Genomic DNA, 23222 nt, shown 5'->3' with positions numbered 1-23222 from the left:
TCCTCAGAGCAAAGGATACAGTAGGGTAAAGAAGAATTTGAAACCTAGCCAGTGTTACAGGAAAGAAGGTATGTGAAAAATATATCATTAGGAGTGTATGGTGATAGAAAGAAATTAACAGAATCCCTGTACATTATGAACTTAGAAAGGGCATAAAGATATAGAAATGGAGGCGAGGGCGAGGCTATAAAAGTGGTCGAGAATATGGAATAAGTTTACGTAAAAGTGGATATAATAGGCTGTAACATGTACTGTGAAGACGATTATAAGGTCATGCTTAAGCATTATATCCGAGAATATGATACACTCCACAATACAGGTTGAGATTAAAGGAAATACCTATTGAATTATGTTCAGTTGGAAGAAAAGATTGAGGAAGTTAAAATACGAAAATAATGTAAATATATAGTGATCATACAAGGTCAGTTGAAAATGTTATCACTGTAATGTAGACACCTCACCATGGTTTCGTTGATGGCATTTCACTGTTGAGAATAAAACTGTTGAGACTTAATTCAGTTTTGCGTGGTGAACAAAACGATCCTTGTCATTATACATATTTATGAACAAAAATTCAAGTGATCCTCGCTCTGTGCTGAGGGACTGGTGGGTAGTGGATGGTCACTGAGAGGACATCTGACCTTCCTTACACAGCCTGCAATATCTCTCTGACATACCTAAGCCGACCAGCCTGCACTATTCCTCTGACGTCATTCCTTGTAGTCTTCTCTGCTACTATGACCTCTCCCGGTCCTCCCATCTTCCTAGTCTGAAAGCGTTCACTCCTAAATGAGCTAAGTCCTAGATCAACTGGTGAGGCATTGGGCAAGTCGATGTTGTGTGTTGCGTAAGTAGAGCTCTCTTGCTGCGGCATTGTGACGACAATCATGAAGAATGCCAGATAGTGACGGAGGTTGGTAGCCGCTCTTGCGCTCACACCCCAGCATCCATCCCCAGGAGTCGGTGGCTATCCCGCCACAGAGATCTCTACATAAACCACCGAGTACAGATCTACATCTGACGTGTCCAGTGAGCGTCAAAGACCTTCCTGCAGCAGCGATGGGTGTGAGTGGATCCTTGTGGCTCCGTTGTGTCTTGCTACGGGCGGCGGTGCTGGTGGTCGCGTCACAGGTGAACGTGCCGGAAGGACAGTGTTCCAACGGAGGAAGTTCCCTGGTGCCGAGCCTCCTGCAGGCGGCAGGGTTCAGCCCCTCCTGTGTCACTGCCGCCATTGCATCCTGCTCCCTGGACGTCAACCAAGAAACGTCCTTCATCAAGGTAAGATTAGCTCTGATATACAGACGAACTGTACAGATAACTGCTCATTGATGGGAGTGTAGCAGTCTCTCTTGATACAAGTAAGTAACAAGTCTTCCTTGATTTAGGTACATGCCTCCCTTACTACTGTGTGGCACTAGCCTCCCTAGATACAAGTAGGAAATAATCTCCTTTGATGCTAGACAGCAGCAGCCTCCCTTAATATTTTTTGCACCAGTTACCTTGACGATAGTTCTCTCAGCAGAGGAAAGTCTCTTCACGTCTTGTCTCTCTCGTTTTGCAAAGTTTCTACGTATGTCTGAAGTTATTGTGTCTAGTTCAGTGAAAGCTAATTAACATCAACCTTGTGAAGTTGATTTAGAATATTGAAGATTGTAATCATGTCTGCCCTCTCGCCTTTCTCTTCCAGTGTTGGTTGTGTTCATGTCTCCTCACTTTCCAAGTTGATTCAAAAACATAAAGGCTGTGATCAGTTCACTTCTTACTCTAAACCTCTATCAGTTCTTTGTGCTTCTTAGGTACGGTGACCAAACTTGAATAACATACAAGAACATACGAAGTGAGGATATTGGCTTAAGATCCTCGCGCACCAGTACTCCTGAATCTCTCTCGCATTGTTTTACCAATAGTAATATTGTTCAATTTGTAATTAGTGTTCCTGTCTACCCACACTAAATTTTGAATTCCATTTTCCTTGTACCCGCCCATTCTGATAATTTACTCAAGTCCATATACAAATTTACTGAATATTCATCTGAGTTAATTACGGCCCCTACTTTTGTATCAACGGCAAATTTACTCAAGTCGCTAGTTATTCCCATTCCCAAGACGTAAATATATGCAACGAACAAGAGTGGTCCCAAGACTGACCCCTGAGGAGCACCACTGGCCACAGTGCCCTTGTCTGATGTAACTCTGCTGATGCATACCCTCTGTTCTCTGTCAGTGAGCCACGCCCTATTCCAATTAAATACACAACCCCCGATACCGTGTGCCGTTATTTTTCTAAGCAGACAGTCATGAGGTACTCTGTCAAAAACCTTACTTAAGTCTAAGTATACAATATGATAACTCTTACCCTGATCAACAGTTTCATATACTTTATTCAAGGAGAGAAGGTTACCGAGAAACGACTTCCCTTCTGTAACCCCATGTTGGCCTTATGCAGGATATGGACAACTTGCTGAAGATTTCGTATACTTAAAAGCAGTGTCAATACTTGATTAACGGACAATTTGTCTCCTTTACTCTCTTGCTGGAGTGGAAGAACTCTGGCGCCAGGTTAGGGTCGACATCAATTCCAAAGACCCTCATACACACAGATTCCTAAAGCTTACTTCCTGCTTCATGATATTCATACCGAGGCTTTTTTCCACTGTGTTCCATCCTCATTATTTCATAATTAAAACTATGTTTCGCTAAGCAGCTTGGGAGGATTATTTATCTATAAACCTCCGTTTTCTTGGGTCTGCAAGGAGCTTGAACGGGAAATGTTTGTAACTATTGATGTTTCGCTCTTCCATCATGGCCGCATCTTCAGGAACAAGTGAAATGGAGAAGTGAGCAACAGGCTTTCATGTGAGAGATATGGGCTCAGAAGTGGCTTAGTGTATGGCCAGTGGCAGCAAGAGAGAGAGAGAGAGAGAGAGAGAGAGAGAGAGAGAGAGAGAGAGAGAGAGAGAGAGAGAGAGAGAGAGAGAGAGAGAGAGAGAGAGAGAGAGAGATCTCAGGATTCGTGGTGTCGGGTACGGGGCTTTTGAGAAAGTCCATCATCCCAGTGAAGATCTGGTTCCTGATTGGTTGTTAAAGAGAAGTAATGTAGAAGTGTTGTCTGGTACACTGTAGGCTGACCACATAAGTCGCTTTCCTGATTAACGAGAGCCTCTGTGTTGTGAATATGCTGGGTGTCTCTAACATGACTCTCCCATGTTGATCATTCGTGTTCTACTTGGTAGCGGCGCGTCCGAGAGAGGAGGGTGGTGGTGGTTCCCACGTAGTTGAAGTTATTAAGAAGTTTACGGTCTCCCTCATGACCCACATCATACATTACGTAGCAGCGTTGTTAAGGATTCTGGTTCTGATGTTTTCGTTCATGGCAAAATTCTTAGTCGCGATGCTCATGTTAAGGAGGCTGTATAACACATTATTGCACCAGTATATATATATATATATATATATATATATATATATATATATATATATATATATATATATATATATATATATATATATATATATTCATATATATATATATAAATATATATATATATTTTTTTTTTTTTTTTTTTTTTTTTTTATACTTTGTCGCTGTCTCCCGCGTTTGCGAGGTAGCGCAAGGAAACAGACGAAAGAAATGGCCCAACCCCTCCCCCATACACATGTACATACACACGTCCACACACGCAAATATACATACCTACACACCTTTCCATGGTTTACCCCAGACGCTTCACATGCCCTGATTCACTCCACTGACAGCACGTCAACCCCTGTATACCACATCGCTCCAATTCACTCTATTCCTTGCCCTCCTTACACCCTCCTGCATGTTCAGGCCCCGATCACACAAAATCTTTTTCACTCCATCTTTCCACCTCCAATTTGGTCTCCCTCTTCTCCTCGTTCCCTCCACCTCCGACACATATATCCTCTTGGTCAATCTTTCCTCACTCATTCTCTCCATGTGACCAAACCATTTCAAAACACCCTCTTCTGCTCTCTCAACCACGCTCTTTTTATTTCCACACATCTCTCTTACCCTTACGTTACTTACTCGATCAAACCACCTCACACCACACATTGTCCTCAAACATCTCATTTCCAGCACATCCATCCTCCTGCGCACAACTCTATCCATAGCCCACGCCTCGCAACCATACAACATTGTTGGAACCACTATTCCTTCAAACATACCCATTTTTGCTTTCCGAGATACTGTTCTCGACTTCCACACATTTTTCAAGGCTCCCAAAATTTTCGCCCCCTCCCCCACCCTATGATCCACTTCCGCTTCCATGGTTCCATCCGCTGACAGATCCACTCCCAGATATCTAAAACACCTCACTTCCTCCAGTTTTTCTCCATTCAAACTCACCTCCCAATTGACTTGACCCTCAACCCTACTGTACCTAATAACCTTGCTCTTATTCACATTTACTCTTAACTTTCTTCTTCCACACACTTTACCAAACTCAGTCACCAGCTTCTGCAGTTTCTCACATGAATCAGCCACCAGCGCTGTATCATCAGCGAACAACAACTGACTCACTTCCCAAGCTCTCTCATCCCCAACAGACTTCATACTTGCCCCTCTTTCCAGGACTCTTGCATTTACCTCCCTAACAACCCCATCCATAAACAAATTAAACAACCATGGAGACATCACACACCCCTGCCGCAAACCTACATTCACTGAGAACCAATCACTTTCCTCTCTTCCTACACGTACACATGCCTTACATCCTCGATAAAAACTTTTCACTGCTTCTAACAACTTGCCTCCCACACCATATATTCTTAATACCTTCCACAGAGCATCTCTATCAACTCTATCATATGCCTTCTCCAGATCCATAAATGCTACATACAAATCCATTTGCTTTTCTAAGTATTTCTCACATACATTCTTCAAAGCAAACACCTGATCCACACATCCTCTACCACTTCTGAAACCGCACTGCTCTTCCCCAATCTGATGCTCTGTACATGCCTTCACCCTCTCAATCAATACCCTCCCATATAATTTACCAGGAATACTCAACAAACTTATACCTCTGTAATTTGAGCACTCACTCTTATCCCCTTTGCCTTTGTACAATGGCACTATGCACGCATTCCGCCAATCCTCAGGCACCTCACCATGAGTCATACATACATTAAATAACCTTACCAACCAGTCAACAATAAAGTCACCCCCTTTTTTAATAAATTCCACTGCAATACCATCCAAACCTGCTGCCTTGCCGGCTTTCATCTTCCGCAAAGCTTTTACTACCTCTTCTCTGTTTACCAAATCATTTTCCCTAACCCTCTCACTTTGCACACCACCTCGACCAAAACACCCTATATCTGCCACTCTGTCATCAGACACATTCAACAAACCTTCAAAATACTCATTCCATCTCCTTCTCACATCACCACTACTTGTTTATCACCTCCCCATTTACGCCCTTCACTGAAGTTCCCATTTGCTCCCTTGTCTTACGCACCCTATTTACCTCCTTCCAGAACATCTTTTTATTCTCCCTAAAATTTACTGATATATATATATATATATATATATATATATATATATATATATATATATATATATATATATAAATATTTATTATTGCACCAGTATATATATATATATATGTATATATATATATATATATATATATATATATATATATATATATATATATATATATATATATATATATAGATATATATATATATATATATATATATATATATATATATATATATATATATATATATATATATATATATATATATATAAATATTTATATATATATATATATATATATATATATATATATATATATATATATATATATATATATATATATATATATATATATAAATATATATATATATATATATATATATATATATATATATATATATATATATATATATATATATATATATATATATATATATATATCTATATATATATATATATACTGGTGCAATAATGTATTATACAGCCTCCTTAACATGAGCATCGCGACTAAGAATTTTGCCATGAACGAAAATAACATCAGAACCAGAATCCTTAACAACGCTGCTACGTAATGTATGATGTGGGTCATGAGGGAGACCGTAAACTTCTTAATAACTTCAACTACGTGGGAACCACCACCACCCTCCTCTCTCGGACGCGCCGCTACCAAGTAGAACACGAATGATCAACATGGGAGAGTCATGTTAGAGACACCCAGCATATTCACAACACAGAGGCTCTCGTTAATCAGGAAAGCGACTTATGTGGTCAGCCTACAGTGTACCAGACAACACTTCTACATTACTTCTCTTTAACAACCAATCAGGAACCAGATCTTCACTGGGATGATGGACTTTCTCAAAAGCCCCGTACCCGACACCACGAATCCTGAGCACTCTCTCTCTCTCTCTCTCTCTCTCTCTCTCTTGCTGCCACTGGCCATACACTAAGCCACTTCTGAGCCCATATCTCTCACATGAAAGCCTGCTGCTCACTTCTCCATTTCACTTGTTCCTGAAGATGCGGCCATGATGGAAGAGCGAAACATCAATAGTTACAAACATTTCCCGTTCAAGCTCCTTGCAGACCCAAAATAGAAAAAAGCTAAACTTCAAAGGTCGATAAAAATAGTACAAAAGTCCAAGTTGGCAACGGTACACAGTGGTCATGTGAGGCGCAGCCTTCCCGCTATTTCGTGATCCATCTAATTGTGAGAGTTAATAAGAAAATATTATAATGCTGTACACTCAACTTCCCCAAGGAAATAAGAATAATTAGAACGTTAAATGTGAGCACAGAACTCCATGCCGACGCGAATTTGTTCTTTGCAGTAATTGTTCAAAAATGATTATTTGTGATCTAAATTGGACTCTCAATGTCTGAGAAACACTTATCTATTTGTGTTATACACGATATCTAAGAGAGATGAAATGTCATTGATGATACTCCAGATTCTGATGCTTTTGTTTGACATTACGACGAGTTGTGTGGTACATCGTGCTATCGTCTCTTGATAAAGGTGTCTGTGACGTGACGACACAGGCCGAGTAAGTGAAGACGAGCGGATTTGAAAGAAAATAAGAATAGAATATTTAAGTTGACAGAACATGAGCGCTCCGAGTTATTTGTTGAAGAAAGGAGGTCGTTGCTAAGAATGAGGAAGATCATAAGAGACAGGACAGAACCATGAGGGACACTGCTTCTACTAGGGAAAGAATGAAAGTAGGAGCCGTCAACTAATTAAGGAAGCAGCCTTGATAGAGAAATGCTGGATGTGAGAGAACAGAGCGAGAGGGAAAAGCTAGAGCAGGAGAATTTGAAGATCATGTCTCGGTGCCACATTCTGTCAAAGCCTCAAGATATCCTAGTTCACATAGACTAGAGAGGAAGGTGTCCATTCGAGAGAGACGGAAGATCCAAAAGAAGTAAGTCTGGGCAGGAAACTATTTTTTTTGGGATGTCAAGGGCCATTACGTAAAATTCACCAAAATCACTAAGCGAGGACCATGGACGATCCACACGGGAGAGACAATCACCAGTAGACCTTTAAGAACAATGAAGACAAAATTTCAAAGGATTACAGGAACCTTGTCAAGATATAAGTGTAAATGCAAGTTTCATACTGGACACGGTGAAATAAAGCTAAAGATGCATTGTATATATGACGCAAGAGAAACATTTCAACAAAAGAGCCTTATGATCATAAATGAAAGGGAAAAGTTAGGAATAAAGCCTTTTTTCGTCGTTAGAAATTTTACTCGCATGATTTAGTGAAAACCGTCGCCATACTCTCAAATTTAATGTTTATGTCAAAAGTTGAAGCTAGTCTGATAAGGTCCATACAAGCGGTAAGTTATTGATGGATGTGATCTGTGAGCAATACTTGTCGACGTGACCTTCGGTAACTAGTCGGACAGAACCTTCCCATCTTTTGAGTTATGTTTCTCTGTATGTATACTGTCTAGACAGAAATGTGGAGTCTTCTTGAATGTCAGGTACATTTACTGAGAACATTAATGTGAGTTGTGGACATCTAGATTGTGACAAACTGCCCAAGGTATAACTGGTAGTGGGATGACTGGCTGTGGGATTACCAAGTAAAGAATCTCCGCCCACAGGACCTTCCTCGGGTATGTTCAGCTTAATATCCAGTAATCCCCAACAAAACTGTATGACTTACTGGATCGTTTTTCATGGGTAACTTAGAGTCTAATTCCTCTAGAAATACAATAAGTTAGTTATGCCGTAGGCAACATCACTAGTGAATGAATTAATCTCTCTGGTACCCATTCATTGTTAACTAATCTTCAGTGTAGTGTAAATCAATGGACTATAAAACTGTGATAACCATACATGGTAACATTCTCCCTGTCTGTATACCACTGGTATCAGGAGGTGCGCGAGACGGTGTCACAATTGAAGGAAAGTGTTCAGGAGAGCCAGATGATCTTGAACCGTCCGCGCCACTGCCGAGACCTGCTTGATTCTGGCGACACCAGCTCCGGCATCCGACAGGTGTACCCGTTCCTGAAGCATCGCGACGCCTCCGTCACCGTCTACTGTGAGCAGACGGTGGACGGCGGTGGCTGGACGGTGTTCCAGAGACGCCGAAACCTCACCCAGCGAGAGGACTTTTACCGCACCTGGATCGAGTATAGGCTGGGTTTTGGCCACTTGGAGGGCGAGTTCTGGCTGGGTCTCGATATTCTTCATGAACTTGCTTCCACTGCGCTTCAGGAACTACGGGTTGACCTCAAGGATTACGATGGCGAACATCGGTGGGCCAAGTATGGAAAGTTCTACGTGGGACCTCTCGCCTCATTCTATTCCATCAGTGTTGACAGGTAAATGTTCCTCTACTTGAATTGCATCTATGATTCTAATGAACATTGTAAAACTCTATCGATATGGTAAAACAATGACGTAAATATTATAGAATATGTTAGGAAACTAGGAAGGGATAGTAATATGAAAGAAGGATTGCACACAACTCAAACCATTATTCTTTATTTCACATAGTCTCAATTGTAGATTGTATTATTGTATGTTTCCATACTGCAGCTCATTAAAGCACATTTAAATCTTAGAGTGTATCATCGTGCGTACGGAAGCAGCACTTCAGTCTCAACTAACAGCAAGCGCGTTGTTGTCCACACATTCCTAGCAATGAATAATTGTTTGTGGCCTTAGTTCATCTAAGAAATTTGTCACGGGTGTGATTTTGATTGGATTCATCAAGCTACAAGCGTCAGAAATACACCGGTCTGTATGAAGCAAACATACGAAAAAAGTCAAGAACTGGCGGTAAAAAAAAGTATAGATCAACTGTGTAGTTTCACTTCTAATACTGTAAACCTCACATTGTTTACTCATTCAATCCCTATATCCTGTTGTACATCTATTTTTGTTTCTTATTTCGTGAGTAATACTTTAGGTAATGATGCCGATTAGCAATAGCAGAGCACTTAAACAATACATCCACTGCTCCTAACACTACGAGAACTCGTAGTCGGGGATATGTATGGTCGAGACTGAATATTTGTATGCTGATCAGTCAACATGTCCGTTATCAGTACTACTACTACCTTCCATGAAACATTGTTGCCATGGGTCGACAGAGACACAAACACATTTATGTAGGAAAATCTTTCGGGATTTATGTACGATCATCTTGATATTTCATGGACTTAGAGGGAGCGGAGAACTGATGACCTGTGGGTGTTTCACTTGCCGCAGGTACACAGGAACGGCTGGGGACGGGTTGGGAGACGGCACACACGATGGCCATCCGTTTTCCACTCACGACGCTGACCACGACACCGACACCAGCAGCAACTGTGCAGAGAGGTAGGTATTGTTTCCAGCAGTCCTCAGAAATGGTCAACACTGACGGACTTTAACTACTTGCATCCACATAACGCAGAACTTGAAACACGACGTCTCGTCTTGCAAATCTTAAACCTGAGGAAATATTCTTCTCTCGTATGTTGGAAAGGATCATAATGTCTGGGAAAGTGGGGGACGTAGACATGCCCAGTCTTACGACCTCCCATCATGGCAGGGTTGGTGAATAGCGCTCACCGTATGTCTTGTTCGTTGGGCAATTCAGTTTCCGCATGTTACGCTCATCAGTCCGAGGTTCATCAGGTGCTGACCTCAACAATAAATCCAGTTTTCTTTAAAATGTTTCAATAGTTGGTTCATATGTGTTACTTATTTCACCCGGAATTGTTCTGAGAAATCTTTCTAGCCATTGTGTTCCTTCCGTATATTTTTGTCTGATATTTTTTCGTCATATTCTCTGATATTTTTCCAGATTTAATGTTACAGTATCTCTCTTGCTAAGATACTCAGTCCTAATGTACTGTTCTTGATGACCTCCATCTAGTGCCATGAATATATTACCATATATGTTTTCCTTCCTTCTAGGCTATTAATTGTGTTTCCATGACACTTCACATGCTGCAGACCATCAGGTCTCATGATAGTACATATGCAACAGACCATCACTTCTCATGATAGATCACATGCTGCAGATCATCAGTTCTCTTCCTCAGGTTTTCTATAATATTTTCCCCTTCCTTTGTAACACCGTCAAAATACCCTTCATCCATCTTCCAACCAGCTGATGGTGACAATTCTGTTCCTCTATCCTTATGTTCATCAAGGTTCAAAGTCAGCTAGGCTCTTTTCCATAATACTCCCACTGTTACTACTGCTATTACTACTACTATCACTACTACTACTACTAATTCTAATAACAATAATGATAATAATGATCTCTGTTATACCTATTTACTTACAGTCTTCAAAACGTCCAGAACTAAACTCCTGTGCTTAATCAAATACGTTTTAATGAAATCCAGCACAACATGGCCAGTGCAGCTTCAGGACGGCATACATAATTGGCTGTCAAAATGTAGATTAATTATCTAACAGTTTTTATGCTGAACTTTAATGTTTCATTTTCTATAAATCTATGTATCAAATTTATTCCCAATTAATCTCTTTGTGTCTACGTTAATAACCCAGAGTCATATATCAGTATAGCATGTTTGGCATCTAGAGATAGTAGGCTGCAAAAACCATTCACTCACACATTCATCTCCCTCCTCATACCTCACACGCTCACTCCCTTTCCTCATACACTCGCTCCCTCACCCCCAGGATACTGTATATCACCAAACATACAATGCCCTCGTGCCCACAGTTTCCGTGGGGCTTGGTGGTACTACAAATGCCACATCTCTAACCTGAACGGCTACCAGCACGTCGGCCAGCACGACAGCTTCGCCGATGGTATCAACTGGAAACACTGGAAGGGCTACCACTACTCTCTCCAAGAGACGACTATGATGATCAGACCAGCCTTCTAGGAGGCTGGTGGAGCCCGGTCGCCTACTGGTCGTCAGTGTTGACCATCCTGGTGGACGAGTACTCTTAGGGCACCTCCCGAGGAGGGAGCTAGAGGGGGGCCCCAGTACCTTGGGACCGGTCCAGGGTCCTCCTTATTCAACGGTGATTTTCACTGGCTCTCGCACGATTCCGTGACTGTCACTGGACAATAAGATTAACTCGCCGCTCACTTATATAAGTCTGCTAACTGTCTGCCAACTATTTGTTGGTAACTGTAACAGGACCTGTTCGCTGATTAGTCGTTACTGTTTGATTTGCTGCATGACTGGGTAACAGGATGGGACGTCCCTAAGATAAGGTTTAACTGTAAGCTTCCGTCAACCATCATTCTGAATATGATGAATGTTTTATAGAATTAGCTCTGCATGTGTGTTGCTCCAGAAACAAAACATACCTTTACGAAATATGTATAGAAATATATATACTCCAGAAATTAGTGTTGGTTTACGATATATTTTCCCTGTCCTATACACATCAAGCATCAGGACCCAGCGCTACAGAAAATGATCTTTGATTCCACTGATTTTCTGTCTGTGTATTTTTCCTCCACGTCTTGATCCCGCATCATCTATTGCTATTAACTTCTTTGACATTATGGCACCAATCACGGTCAAAAGTCTTCAGTGAAGGCAATCCTTGAGTGGAACATAAGACGCTGGGGTTCGGGAGAATGGGAAGAGTTCGGGCGAGGGTCAGAAGGCGCCACAGAATTCAACAGTAAGAGTCGCGAGAAACCATCGGGTCGAACAGGAAGAGCCGGGGAGAGTCAGTGGGCAGCACAGTCATCAGGGAAGTCGGAGGGGCCAGGCCGCCAGAGTCCGGGACCGTCGTCCAGCACACACTCGCCGGAGACAGGCTGCACCTCACACCCGCGCCTCAGGTTGCCCCAACGTCCCCTGTAGTTCAGGTAGTGACGATCTCCCTCGTACCTACAGGACCAGGTACACTGATTAATAATGGCCACAGCATCGCCACAGTAGTCAGTGCTAATGTCCTATAACAAGAGTAAGGAATAATGTATTTAGTCAGTTCTGTCTGCCTGTCTTTACGTTGATCTCACAAGAGACTACTATATTTTACCATTTGTTTACCGAATATCATAATGAACATGGTAAACAGCTTGAGCAATAACAGTATACATAAGTTGTACATTAGACTGCATGCCTTCGTTGATAATGAGAATAAGATAAAGTCAACATAATATCAAGAATTTTCATCGTGCATCTTAGGGCTCGTTTGATATGAAAGACTTCTGAGCTTCACCAGTAAGTCTTACTTTGGGCTGAGTGATTAAGACTTTTGGTGTGTACAGGCTACACACATGGCACCTGGAAGGAAGGTAGGATGTAGAGTGATGTGTACTAACCTCAGGGAGGTAGGATGTAGGATTAAGAACCAGAGATCTCGTACACATTGTGGTAGTAACACTAGACACTGGCTATATGATACATGAAATGTGTACTTGTTCTCTAGTTAGCCATACACTGAAATACATGAATCATAGCAACACACGCTACAGAAGGCAGGAACAATATTACAGTAAAGATTAAGACCGTCATAATCACAGTAACAGGTAACCTAAATCGCTGTATAGACAACAGAACCAAGACTACGGGGACGACCAGTGCCTTACTCCGTGTCTGGGTCGTAGTTGACGACTTCTAGAAAGTTCCAGGTCCTCCAGGCGTAACCCCGCGCTGCCTGGTCCTGCAGGTAGACGGGGAAGTGGACGTACTCATGCGTGCCTGCCTCACACACGAGGAACATGTCTGATGTTAGTACCACTTAACAGCTCGCTAGAACGACAGCAACTTGATGAAGCATAAGGTGTCATACAAGTTGTATAAGCTGCTCTGCTCTGCACTAGGGGGGGCCTGAAGACCAGCCCAAATCCAGGGGGCTGGAAAGAAAACTTTTAAGTATTTCTTGATCGTTGGTCTGAAGGGACGGGGACTTTGGAGTTCAAGAATTTGAGAGATTCCTTGTGGGATTTTAGGGAGTGTTGTGAGGTCTAGGGTCATGGCGTGTTACTCGTCTTGGTAAGGGAGGGAATGATGGCGTATCAGCAACAATATCATCTACAGTTGGTCAACATGTTCCTGGGTGTGGTTTGACCTGATCCACCAACTGTTACAGAAGACAGTGGTGTAGTTATGTCAGTGTTCCAGGAGAGACAGCGTCACGTATATTCAACCGTCAGTTTGGAAAATGGTTCATTGCCTGGTGAGATGATCTTAGAAAAAACAAACTTATTACTTCGTGAGAACATTGCATGTATGACGGAAGACTTGTCCGTACGCACAGACATGACGGAAGACTTGCCCGTACGCACAGACATGAAAACGATATTTCAGATAACATCTGGAACGATAATTATGAAGCTTGTGAATATTCTGACTTTGATGCGATGTTCATCATCACTGACCTTCCTGTGACCAGAGGCCGTGCGAGCCGTTGGCGGAGAAGAGCTCGGCGTGTTGGCCGTCCACCACCTCCACCGTGGCTGGGTAAGTCACGTCGATCATGTCCATACGGCTCTCCTCACCTGCCATAACACTCGACTCAGGCAAGGCACACGTCAACAGGTGTGTGTGTGTGTGTGTGTGTGTGTGTGTGTCCTAACCATGGCAGTAGAAATGGTTTTTATCGACACATTGTCCATGTTAGTTCTTGCAACTGGCGGTCCAGCAGCCCCTCACCTGGTATCGACATATTGACACACTGACGTTCCTCACCTCCTGTCTAACTTGGAAGTCAGTCTTTCACTTTTATTGTTTATCTATTTCACTATCATCTCCCTCGTTCCTTCATGATATTTCTTCTCTTGAACCATCTTAGATAATGAAAAAAAAAAATCCTACCATGTTATTCACATAATCTGAAACAACTTGTACCCGACCTTCTCAGCCCACATTATCATAATCCTGGAATTACCGTATGTATATCGCAAGTGATTATCTTGTGTTATTATATGTGTATAATGAATCAACATTTCATGTCACTCACCTTTAACGAAAATTCCCACACCTTGTCTCGTATGGTCATCTGTACCATACAACCTTCCTCGTATGGTCATCTGTACCATACAACCTTCCTCGTATGGTCATCTGTACCATACAACCTTCCTCGTATGGTCATCTGTACCATACAACCTTCCTCGTATGGTCATCTGTACCATACAACCTTCCTCGTATGGTCATCTGTACCATACAACCTTCCTCGTATGGTCATCTGTACCATACAACCTTCCTCGTATGGTCATCTGTACCATACAACCTTCCTCGTATGGTCATCTGTACCATACAACCTTCCTCGTATGGTCATCTGTACCATACAACCTTCCTCGTATGGTCATCTGTACCATACAACCTTCCTCGTATGATCATCTGTACCATACAACCTTCCTCGTATGACCATCTGTACCATACAACCTTCCTCGTATGACCATCTGTACCATACAACCTTCCTCGTATGGTCATCTGTACCATACAGCCTTCCTCGTATGATCATCTGTACCATACAACCTTCCTCGTATGACCATCTGTACCATACAACCTTCCTCGTATGGTCATCTGTACCATACAACCTTCCTCGTATGGTCATCTGTACCATACAACCTTCCTCGTATGGTCATCTGTACCATACAACCTTCCTCGTATGGTCATCTGTACCATACAACCTTCCTCGTATGGTCATCTGTACCATACAACCTTCCTCGTATGGTCATCTGTACCATACAACCTTCCTCGTATGGTCATCTGTACCATACAACCTTCCTCGTATGGTCATCTGTACCATACAACCTTCCTCGTATGGTCATCTGTACCATACAACCTTCCTCGTATGGTCATCTGTACCATACAACCTTCCTCGTATGGTCATCTGTACCATACAACCTTCCTCGTATGGTCATCTGTACCATACAACCTTCCTCGTATGGTCATCTGTACCATACAACCTTCCTCGTATGGTCATCTGTACCATACAACCTTCCTCGTATGGTCATCTGTACCATACAACCTTCCTCGTATGGTCATCTGTACCATACAACCTTCCTCGTATGGTCATCTGTACCATACAACCTTCCTCGTATGGTCATCTGTACCATACAACCTTCCTCGTATGGTCATCTGTACCATACAACCTTCCTCGTATGGTCATCTGTACCATACAACCTTCCTCGTATGGTCATCTGTACCATACAACCTTCCTCGTATGGTCATCTGTACCATACAACCTTCCTCGTATGGTCATCTGTACCATACAACCTTCCTCGTATGACCATCTGTACCATACAACCTTCCTCGTATGGTCATCTGTACCATACAACCTTCCTCGTATGGTCATCTGTACCATACAACCTTCCTCGTATGGTCATCTGTACCATACAACCTTCCTCGTATGGTCATCTGTACCATACAACCTTCCTCGTATGGTCATCTGTACCATACAACCTTCCTCGTATGGTCATCTGTACCATACAACCTTCCTCGTATGGTCATCTGTACCATACAACCTTCCTCGTATGGTCATCTGTACCATACAACCTTCCTCGTATGGTCATCTGTACCATACAACCTTCCTCGTATGGTCATCTGTACCATACAACCTTCCTCGTATGGTCATCTGTACCATACAACCTTCCTCGTATGGTCATCTGTACCATACAACCTTCCTCGTATGGTCATCTGTACCATACAACCTTCCTCGTATGGTCATCTGTACCATACAACCTTCCTCGTATGGTCATCTGTACCATACAACCTTCCTCGTATGGTCATCTGTACCATACAACCTTCCTCGTATGGTCATCTGTACCATACAACCTTCCTCGTATGGTCATCTGTACCATACAACCTTCCTCGTATGGTCATCTGTACCATACAACCTTCCTCGTATGGTCATCTGTACCATACAACCTTCCTCGTATGGTCATCTGTACCATACAACCTTCCTCGTATGGTCATCTGTACCATACAACCTTCCTCGTATGGTCATCTGTACCATACAACCTTCCTCGTATGGTCATCTGTACCATACAACCTTCCTCGTATGGTCATCTGTACCATACAACCTTCCTCGTATGACCATCTGTACCATACAACCTTCCTCGTATGGTCATCTGTACCATACAACCTTCCTCGTATGGTCATCTGTACCATACAACCTTCCTCGTATGGTCATCTGTACCATACAACCTTCCTCGTATGGTCATCTGTACCATACAACCTTCCTCGTATGGTCATCTGTACCATACAACCTTCCTCGTATGGTCATCTGTACCATACAACCTTCCTCGTATGGTCATCTGTACCATACAACCTTCCTCGTATGGTCATCTGTACCATACAACCTTCCTCGTATGGTCATCTGTACCATACAACCTTCCTCGTATGGTCATCTGTACCATACAACCTTCCTCGTATGGTCATCTGTACCATACAACCTTCCTCGTATGGTCATCTGTACCATACAACCTTCCTCGTATGGTCATCTGTACCATACAACCTTCCTCGTATGGTCATCTGTACCATACAACCTTCCTCGTATGGTCATCTGTACCATACAACCTTCCTCGTATGGTCATCTGTACCATACAACCTTCCTCGTATGGTCATCTGTACCATACAACCTTCCTCGTATGGACGGTTGCGCAGGGTCTGGTGGTCGCGGACGAACACGTAAGTGGGGACCGCCGTGTGGCTGACGTTGTGACCAGCGAACCAATCCAGTATACAATCTGCGCACTCTGTGGCGGGTCAGGGAGGAAGACATCATGTCTCGGTAACTGGTCATCTGATCACTACATCAGCAGGGAGAGAGCAGAGGTCAGATGGTGTACATGACTGTAGTTACAGTGTGTCTCTATCAAGAGGTTACAGAGAAGGAGAAAGACTTCTCGTACATTGTAAATAATGGAGGTAAGAGCAGGAAGAACGACGCAACAGTGTGTGACAGGTGAACGTAAGTTACCTGTGTGAGGAGAGACTCGGACAACGCCGTGTGACCACACAGTCCGGTAACACACAAGAAGGATCGTCAGGTAACAGCAACTGCCTAACGGTAAAATGACGGCAGAAATATAGCCACTAACTGCTATATTATAGACGATGCCTACAGCGCCATAGCCACAATACTTTCTGTATCACAGCCGCTACCTGCTATGTCATGGGTTTCATTCACTGTACTATAACCACTTTCTGTTATATCATAGCCGCTAAGTGCTATACCGTGGGCACTACGTGCTATACCACAGCCACTACCTGCTATATCATAGCCATTACTTGCTACAGAAGCGAGGGATAACAGAACCTTCGTCTTGTATACCCCACCCCCACATGTCAGGGGGAAGGGGACCTACGTACTCACCCAGATCCGGGACAGAGTTGAGGTGCATGTCGCTGGTCTCCGGTCCAGTCACCACAGAGTACCGGTCCGGGGAGGTCTGGACCACCGTCTCGTCGCTGGCCCGCACCTGACCGTTGATATGAACACAGGAAAAGGGGTTTAGTAAGGTGGTCAAACACAGGAACACATCGCTGACTTCTTTCCATCACTAGACGTCATCAGCGCACACCCATCAACCGTCTTCAGCCACCATCACAGCCAACAACAACCATCTACCGCGCCTGTATGAGTCTGATGTTCCCAGGTGATCCGTGTCCAGTGTACGGGGGTGATGGGTGTTCAGCGTAAGGGAAGGTGGTGATGGTTTTCGAGTCGGGTCACTCGAGGGATCAAGTCACCCAAAGAGTCAGGTCGCCGCTCCAGGTCGCCTCAGGGGCCAGACCAGCTGTACAGTTGCCAGGGCACGTCATGGAAGTAAACATCTGGTGTTGTGTACCCGGCCGGCGCGCGCCCCCTAGTGTCAGGTTTGACATAAAAAATGGAGCTGACACCTTGACTATCAAGCAGTAGTCCTGTCGTTTACCTTTTGCTGAGGGTAGACCATGTGAGCGGGACCTGACACAAGGACTGGCACACCTACCATTATTACCCTCTTTACTTATCTGTGATGATAAGGTGTGTGTGTGTGTGTGTGTGTGTGTGTGTGTGTGTACTTACCCTACCTATTTGTGCAGTACGGGTGGGGAGTTCCACGCTGGCGAGACCCCACTTCTTGAATTCTCTCCACTGTCATAAAACTAATCAGATCCGAGTATAATGCTCCAGGTCACAGCTTGAACACTGACCTTATCCAACCTAGCCACTACCCTAATCACTGCTGGAATCGTGTACAAGACACGATCACATCGGGAGGGTCTTCACATGCTAGGTTCACGCTGAGCAGAATGACCTTCCAGTTGGTTCGAGTCTTCACCATGTTCAGCTGGAGTATAATACCATTTTCTGAGTATCCTCCTCACAACGTATAATATTAGACTCAGTTGTAGCAGTAGACGAAGACCTTGTCACTATAGTGGTTGGTAAAACCTTTCGTATGATTGATCACAGCGAAATCATGTTTGAGGCAGATTTCTGTTGTGTACTGCTTGAAATGCTGGTCAACATGACAGTCGAGAAGTAAACACGAGATTGTAAGAGACAAATCATAATGACCTTTGTGTTTCTATTGACGGAATAACCTGGGACGACAACCTCCATGGGGGAGATGAGGACATACCATGGGAAGGGATCAGTGAGACCCTCAAAGTATTAGACAGAACGTGTGTGCCAATGTGCCACAGTGTCATCCACCGCAAGTGCAAATAAACATATTTTCAAACCATTCATCTTTCATTAACAACTCTAAACCTTCTCTTGCCTAAACACTTTAGTCAACTGGCGGGTTTCATCTCGCATCTTTCATTCCATCCTACTCAAACGTCCCACACTATCCTTCAGTCTTGCCTCTCACAAACCCAACACGTCTAATTTTCCATTCGTAAAAGTATGTACACCTTCTATCCTCTTCCATTCATATAATTCACGTGTCAACCTTACGAGCCTGCAGCTCTTGCTGAAAGCGATGCAAGCAAGCCATTGTCGTCCGAGGCCACATACGACACGTGAATGCAAGCTGAGAAAGATTTAAACCTACCTGAAGCGACCTCGATCTTACTGTGACACAATACTTCCCATTGATGGTGTTACTGTGATCTGTGGTAATACATACACAACTGTTCATTGTATACTGTATGAAGATGTGACATTAGATGCATAGGTAAGGTGTGAGATCTCTCTCCCTCTCTGTTCTCAAAGTTCTTATCATCATTACGTGGGTGAGTCACTTCTGTACTGACTTGAATCCAGAGGATTCAGGTAGCGGGAATCCTCGCTCTCACACGGGGGTTTACTTACGTTACCATGAAAATGCCATCTTCCTAAACTTGTGACTTACCTCAATATGTGACTTAAGTCATCTCGAGAGTTACCGCGACATGAGAGTTCTCTCCAACGTGTGACTTACCTCTGGAGGTGACTTACCTCAACATGCTGGAAATGGAAGTCGACGGAGGATGGAAAGAAGACCTCTTCTGGGTGCAACCACACCAGGGGAGCCCACGCCTCGATGATGGCCATCACTGTGGACCCACACGGTGCACGTGTAGGAGGAAGGACCTGTTACTATCACGGACCACACGGTGCACGTGTACAGGGAAGGACCTATAATCATCACGGACCCACACGGTGCACGTGTAGGAGGAAGGACCTGTTACTATCACGGACCACACGGTGCACGTGTAGGAGGAAGGACCTGTTACTATCACGGACCACACGGTGCACGTGTAGGAGGAAGGACCTGTTACTATCACGGACCACACGGTGCACGTGTACAGGGAAGGACCTATAATCATCACGGACCACACGGTGCACGTGTAGAGGGAAGGACCTGTTATTATCACGGACCACACGGTGCACGTGTAGAGGGAAGGACCTGTTATTATCACGGACCACACGGTGCACGTGTAGAGGGAAGGACCTGTTATTATCACGGACCACACGGTGCACGTGTAGGAGGAAGGACCTGTTACTATCACGGACCACACGGTGCACGTGTAGAGGGAAGGACCTATAATCATCACGGACCACACGGTGCACGTGTAGAGGGAAGGACCTGTTATTATCACGGACCACACGGTGCACGTGTAGAGGGAAGGACCTGTTATTATCACGGACCACACGGTGCACGTGTAGAGGGAAGGACCTGTTATTATCACGGACCACACGGTGCACGTGTAGGAGGAAGGACCTGTTACTATCACGGACCACACGGTGCACGTGTAGAGGGAAGGACCTATAATCATCACGGACCACACGGTGCACGTGTAGAGGGAAGGACCTGTTATTATCACGGACCACACGGTGCACGTGTAGAGGGAAGGACCTGTTATTATCACGGACCACACGGTGCGCGTGTAGAGGGAAGGACCTATAATCAACCTTGATGACGGAGGTGTCAGTAGACCTGCAGTACACACTCCCACCTCTCGTCATGTTAGTCCTGTCTTACCTGTCAGGTTTATGACCTGGGACTATCATCAGGTCCAGATCATGACCATTTGACCTTCATTTTTTCTCGTAAGACCTGATATATAAGCAGCAGAGAGCATCATGCACAAGTGTACGGTACCTCTGCCGGAGTCCGTCTCGACACCAGAGGTTTGCCTTGAGATATGCCGGCCACCGGCAGTGTCGCGCCTGCTGCTGTAGTACACCACCGGCAGTGTCGCGCCTGCTGCTGTAGTACACCACCGGCAGTGTCCAGCCTGCTGCTGTAGTACACCACCGGCAGTGTCCAGCCTGCTGCTGTAGTACACCACCGGCAGTGTCGCGCCTGCTGCTGTAGTACACCACCGGCAGTGTCCAGCCTGCTGCTGTAGTACACCACCGGCAGTGTCCAGCCTGCTGCTGTAGTACACCACCGGCAGTGTCCAGCCTGCTGCTGTAGTACACCACCGGCAGCTGCACACCACTCCTGGCGGTCACCACTGAGCCGCCCGCATATGACCAGACCCTCAAAGCACAGCAGCGCGACCCGTGGGTATGATGGACGCACCTCTGACCTGACCCTCAAGGGTAAGGTCATCATACTCAAGGGTCACACCGTTGTGCTCGTAGGCAAGAGGTCGAAAGGTTTGGTCGTATCTTAAGTTATGGCTTTGGTCAAGATTACTTGATATTTACTCATTTTTTTCATACATATTCGCCAGTTCCCGCGTTAGCGAGGTAGCGTCAAGAACAGAGGACTGAGCTTTAGATGAAATAAATCCTGACTTGGCCCCCTTTTTTGTTCCTTCTTTTGGAAAAGTAAAATCTGAGAGGGAGGATTTCCAGGCCCCCGCTCCTACCCCTTTGAGTCGTCTTCTACGACACGCAGGGAATACGTGGGAAGTATTATTTCTCCCCTATCCCCAGGGATAATATATATAAAGAAAGATAGATAGCGATATAGCTACTCCCACATATACTGCAGATGATAGCACACCATGCTGGAGATGGATACCTGCTGGCGAGCCATTCTATTTTGAACAGTCGATTTAACATAGTGTAGCAGGCCAGCCAAGAGGACGCCCTCGAGAAAGCCAGTCTGTCTCACTGTCAACCGAACAGTTAACGTATGTGTGAACTTGAGACAAGACGAGGAGAGTAAGAGTCGCCACAGATCAAATCACCTTGAATTTTGTCACTGATACAATCGAGTAATTGAATGTAGTCCATTGTATATCACAGCACGACTGATGAAAACAATGCGAGTATGTATGAGTGAGTATGTGTTTGTCTCGGTCTGTTGCTGTCTGTTTGCTTGTTTCTATAAATCCCTTGTATGGAGCTCCAGCAACACAGTGGAAGCTGGCCACGACCCAAGGTCAATAAGTGTCGTGATGTTGTATGTGTGTCAGTGTGCGGTAAGTATAGGAGAGTTAAGGAGTAAAATGCTCAGTGTCTTCACAATAGAAGTTACATCTTCGGCATGACGAGCTTTCTAATACACTGACTCTGTATTTGTAGTGTTGTAGAAGGGGTCTGGTCGGGAGGGGTCTAGTGTTGCTGGAAACACTTGGGTGCCGAGCATATTGAAGCGAGATTGAAATAGAAGTTATTTTCCTTTTGTAATGTGTTGAGTGTTTATGGCTGCTTGTATTGTGTGGTTTGCTTGTTTATGTTTGCTATGGATAAGGTGGTGAGCAAGCAGGTGAAACAAAGTTTAGGATGGAGTGGATGAACTAACTGTAGTTACTGTAGTACTTACGTTTGTCCGACATGGGCTTGCCAGGTGTTGCCAGAGTCCCTGACAACAAATTGGCCAACACTACCAACACTGTGACTGACGTCATCGTCCAGAATGGTGATGCGCCGCTCGTATGACACCTGTCTCTCGCTGGACTCCCTTGACCACCCTGATGGAGCGTCCTGGAGCGCTTGGTTCTGGGGCAAGTGCCTACAGGAGAGATGGAGCGGCTGCTTCCCTGTCCTGGCCAGAGTGTGACTACGACTGTGTTGCTGTGTAGGTGCTGGATGTACGGACAACGGTATGATAACACCTGTGTTTACTCTGTGTGGCCCTGAGTGGCTGTAGAAAGGGACGGCCATTATCACAACACCTGTTGGGTCTCAGCGAGTACCTACGTAGGCACACATGATATACGTCTCTACAGCTCAGGTCGGTCGCAGGGTGGTAATCACCCTGCCTCAGCCCCAGGCGACATGCAGCTTTCGCAAGGAAAATCTTCAGAATTAAGTCCCCATCTCCGACCCCTCCAGAGTGGCAGACTCGTCGCAGTGTGTTACTAAACGTACCTTGTGACATTCCTTCCTCTGTAGTCCCTACCAGTAACTTCTTCCTCAGGTACCC

At 44.4% G+C, this 23222-nt stretch overlaps 2 protein-coding genes across 2 annotated transcripts; one reads left to right on the top strand and one right to left on the bottom strand.

The window, feature by feature from the left end:
- Positions 1–832: 832 nt before the first annotated feature.
- On the top strand, positions 833–11861 carry LOC139749732 (techylectin-5A-like). The gene is made up of 4 exons (XM_071663916.1): positions 833–1278; positions 8402–8853; positions 9746–9856; positions 11220–11861. The coding sequence occupies exons 1-4, from the start codon at positions 1060–1062 to the stop codon at positions 11383–11385; spliced, it is 948 nt and encodes a 315-aa protein (XP_071520017.1). The 5' UTR covers positions 833–1059; the 3' UTR covers positions 11386–11861.
- LOC139749663 (uncharacterized) lies at positions 11859–23153 on the bottom strand. Its single transcript, XM_071663828.1, has 7 exons — positions 22620–23153; positions 19853–19950; positions 17795–17900; positions 17050–17174; positions 13851–14043; positions 13059–13170; positions 11859–12354 (listed from the first exon to the last, which is right to left on the bottom strand). Exons 1-7 carry the CDS (start codon positions 22702–22704, stop codon positions 12192–12194), a joined length of 882 nt encoding a protein of 293 aa, XP_071519929.1. The 5' UTR covers positions 22705–23153; the 3' UTR covers positions 11859–12191.
- Between the last annotated feature and the right edge of the window lie 69 nt (positions 23154–23222).

Source organism: Panulirus ornatus, chromosome 8, assembly GCF_036320965.1.
Source record: "Panulirus ornatus isolate Po-2019 chromosome 8, ASM3632096v1, whole genome shotgun sequence".
NCBI classification, from domain to species: Eukaryota; Metazoa; Arthropoda; class Malacostraca; order Decapoda; family Palinuridae; genus Panulirus; species Panulirus ornatus.
Note: the sequence above shows the minus strand (reverse complement) of the source record. Positions and strands in the feature narration are given on the sequence as shown.

Coding starts and splice junctions, on each gene's coding strand:
- LOC139749732 (XM_071663916.1), top strand. CDS start 1,060: ATGGGTGTGAGTGGATCCTTGTGGCTCCGTTGTGTCTTGCTACGGGCG. Junction 1,279..8,401: donor AAGAAACGTCCTTCATCAAG/GTAAGATTAGCT, acceptor CACTGGTATCAG/GAGGTGCGCGAGACGGTGTC. Junction 8,854..9,745: donor TATTCCATCAGTGTTGACAG/GTAAATGTTCCT, acceptor CACTTGCCGCAG/GTACACAGGAACGGCTGGGG.
- LOC139749663 (XM_071663828.1), bottom strand. CDS start 22,704: ATGACGTCAGTCACAGTGTTGGTAGTGTTGGCCAATTTGTTGTCAGGG. Junction 14,044..17,049: donor CATACGAGGAAGGTTGTATG/GTACAGATGACC, acceptor TGCCATGGTTAG/GACACACACACACACACACA. Junction 13,171..13,850: donor CGGCCTCTGGTCACAGGAAG/GTCAGTGATGAT, acceptor TGTGTGAGGCAG/GCACGCATGAGTACGTCCAC.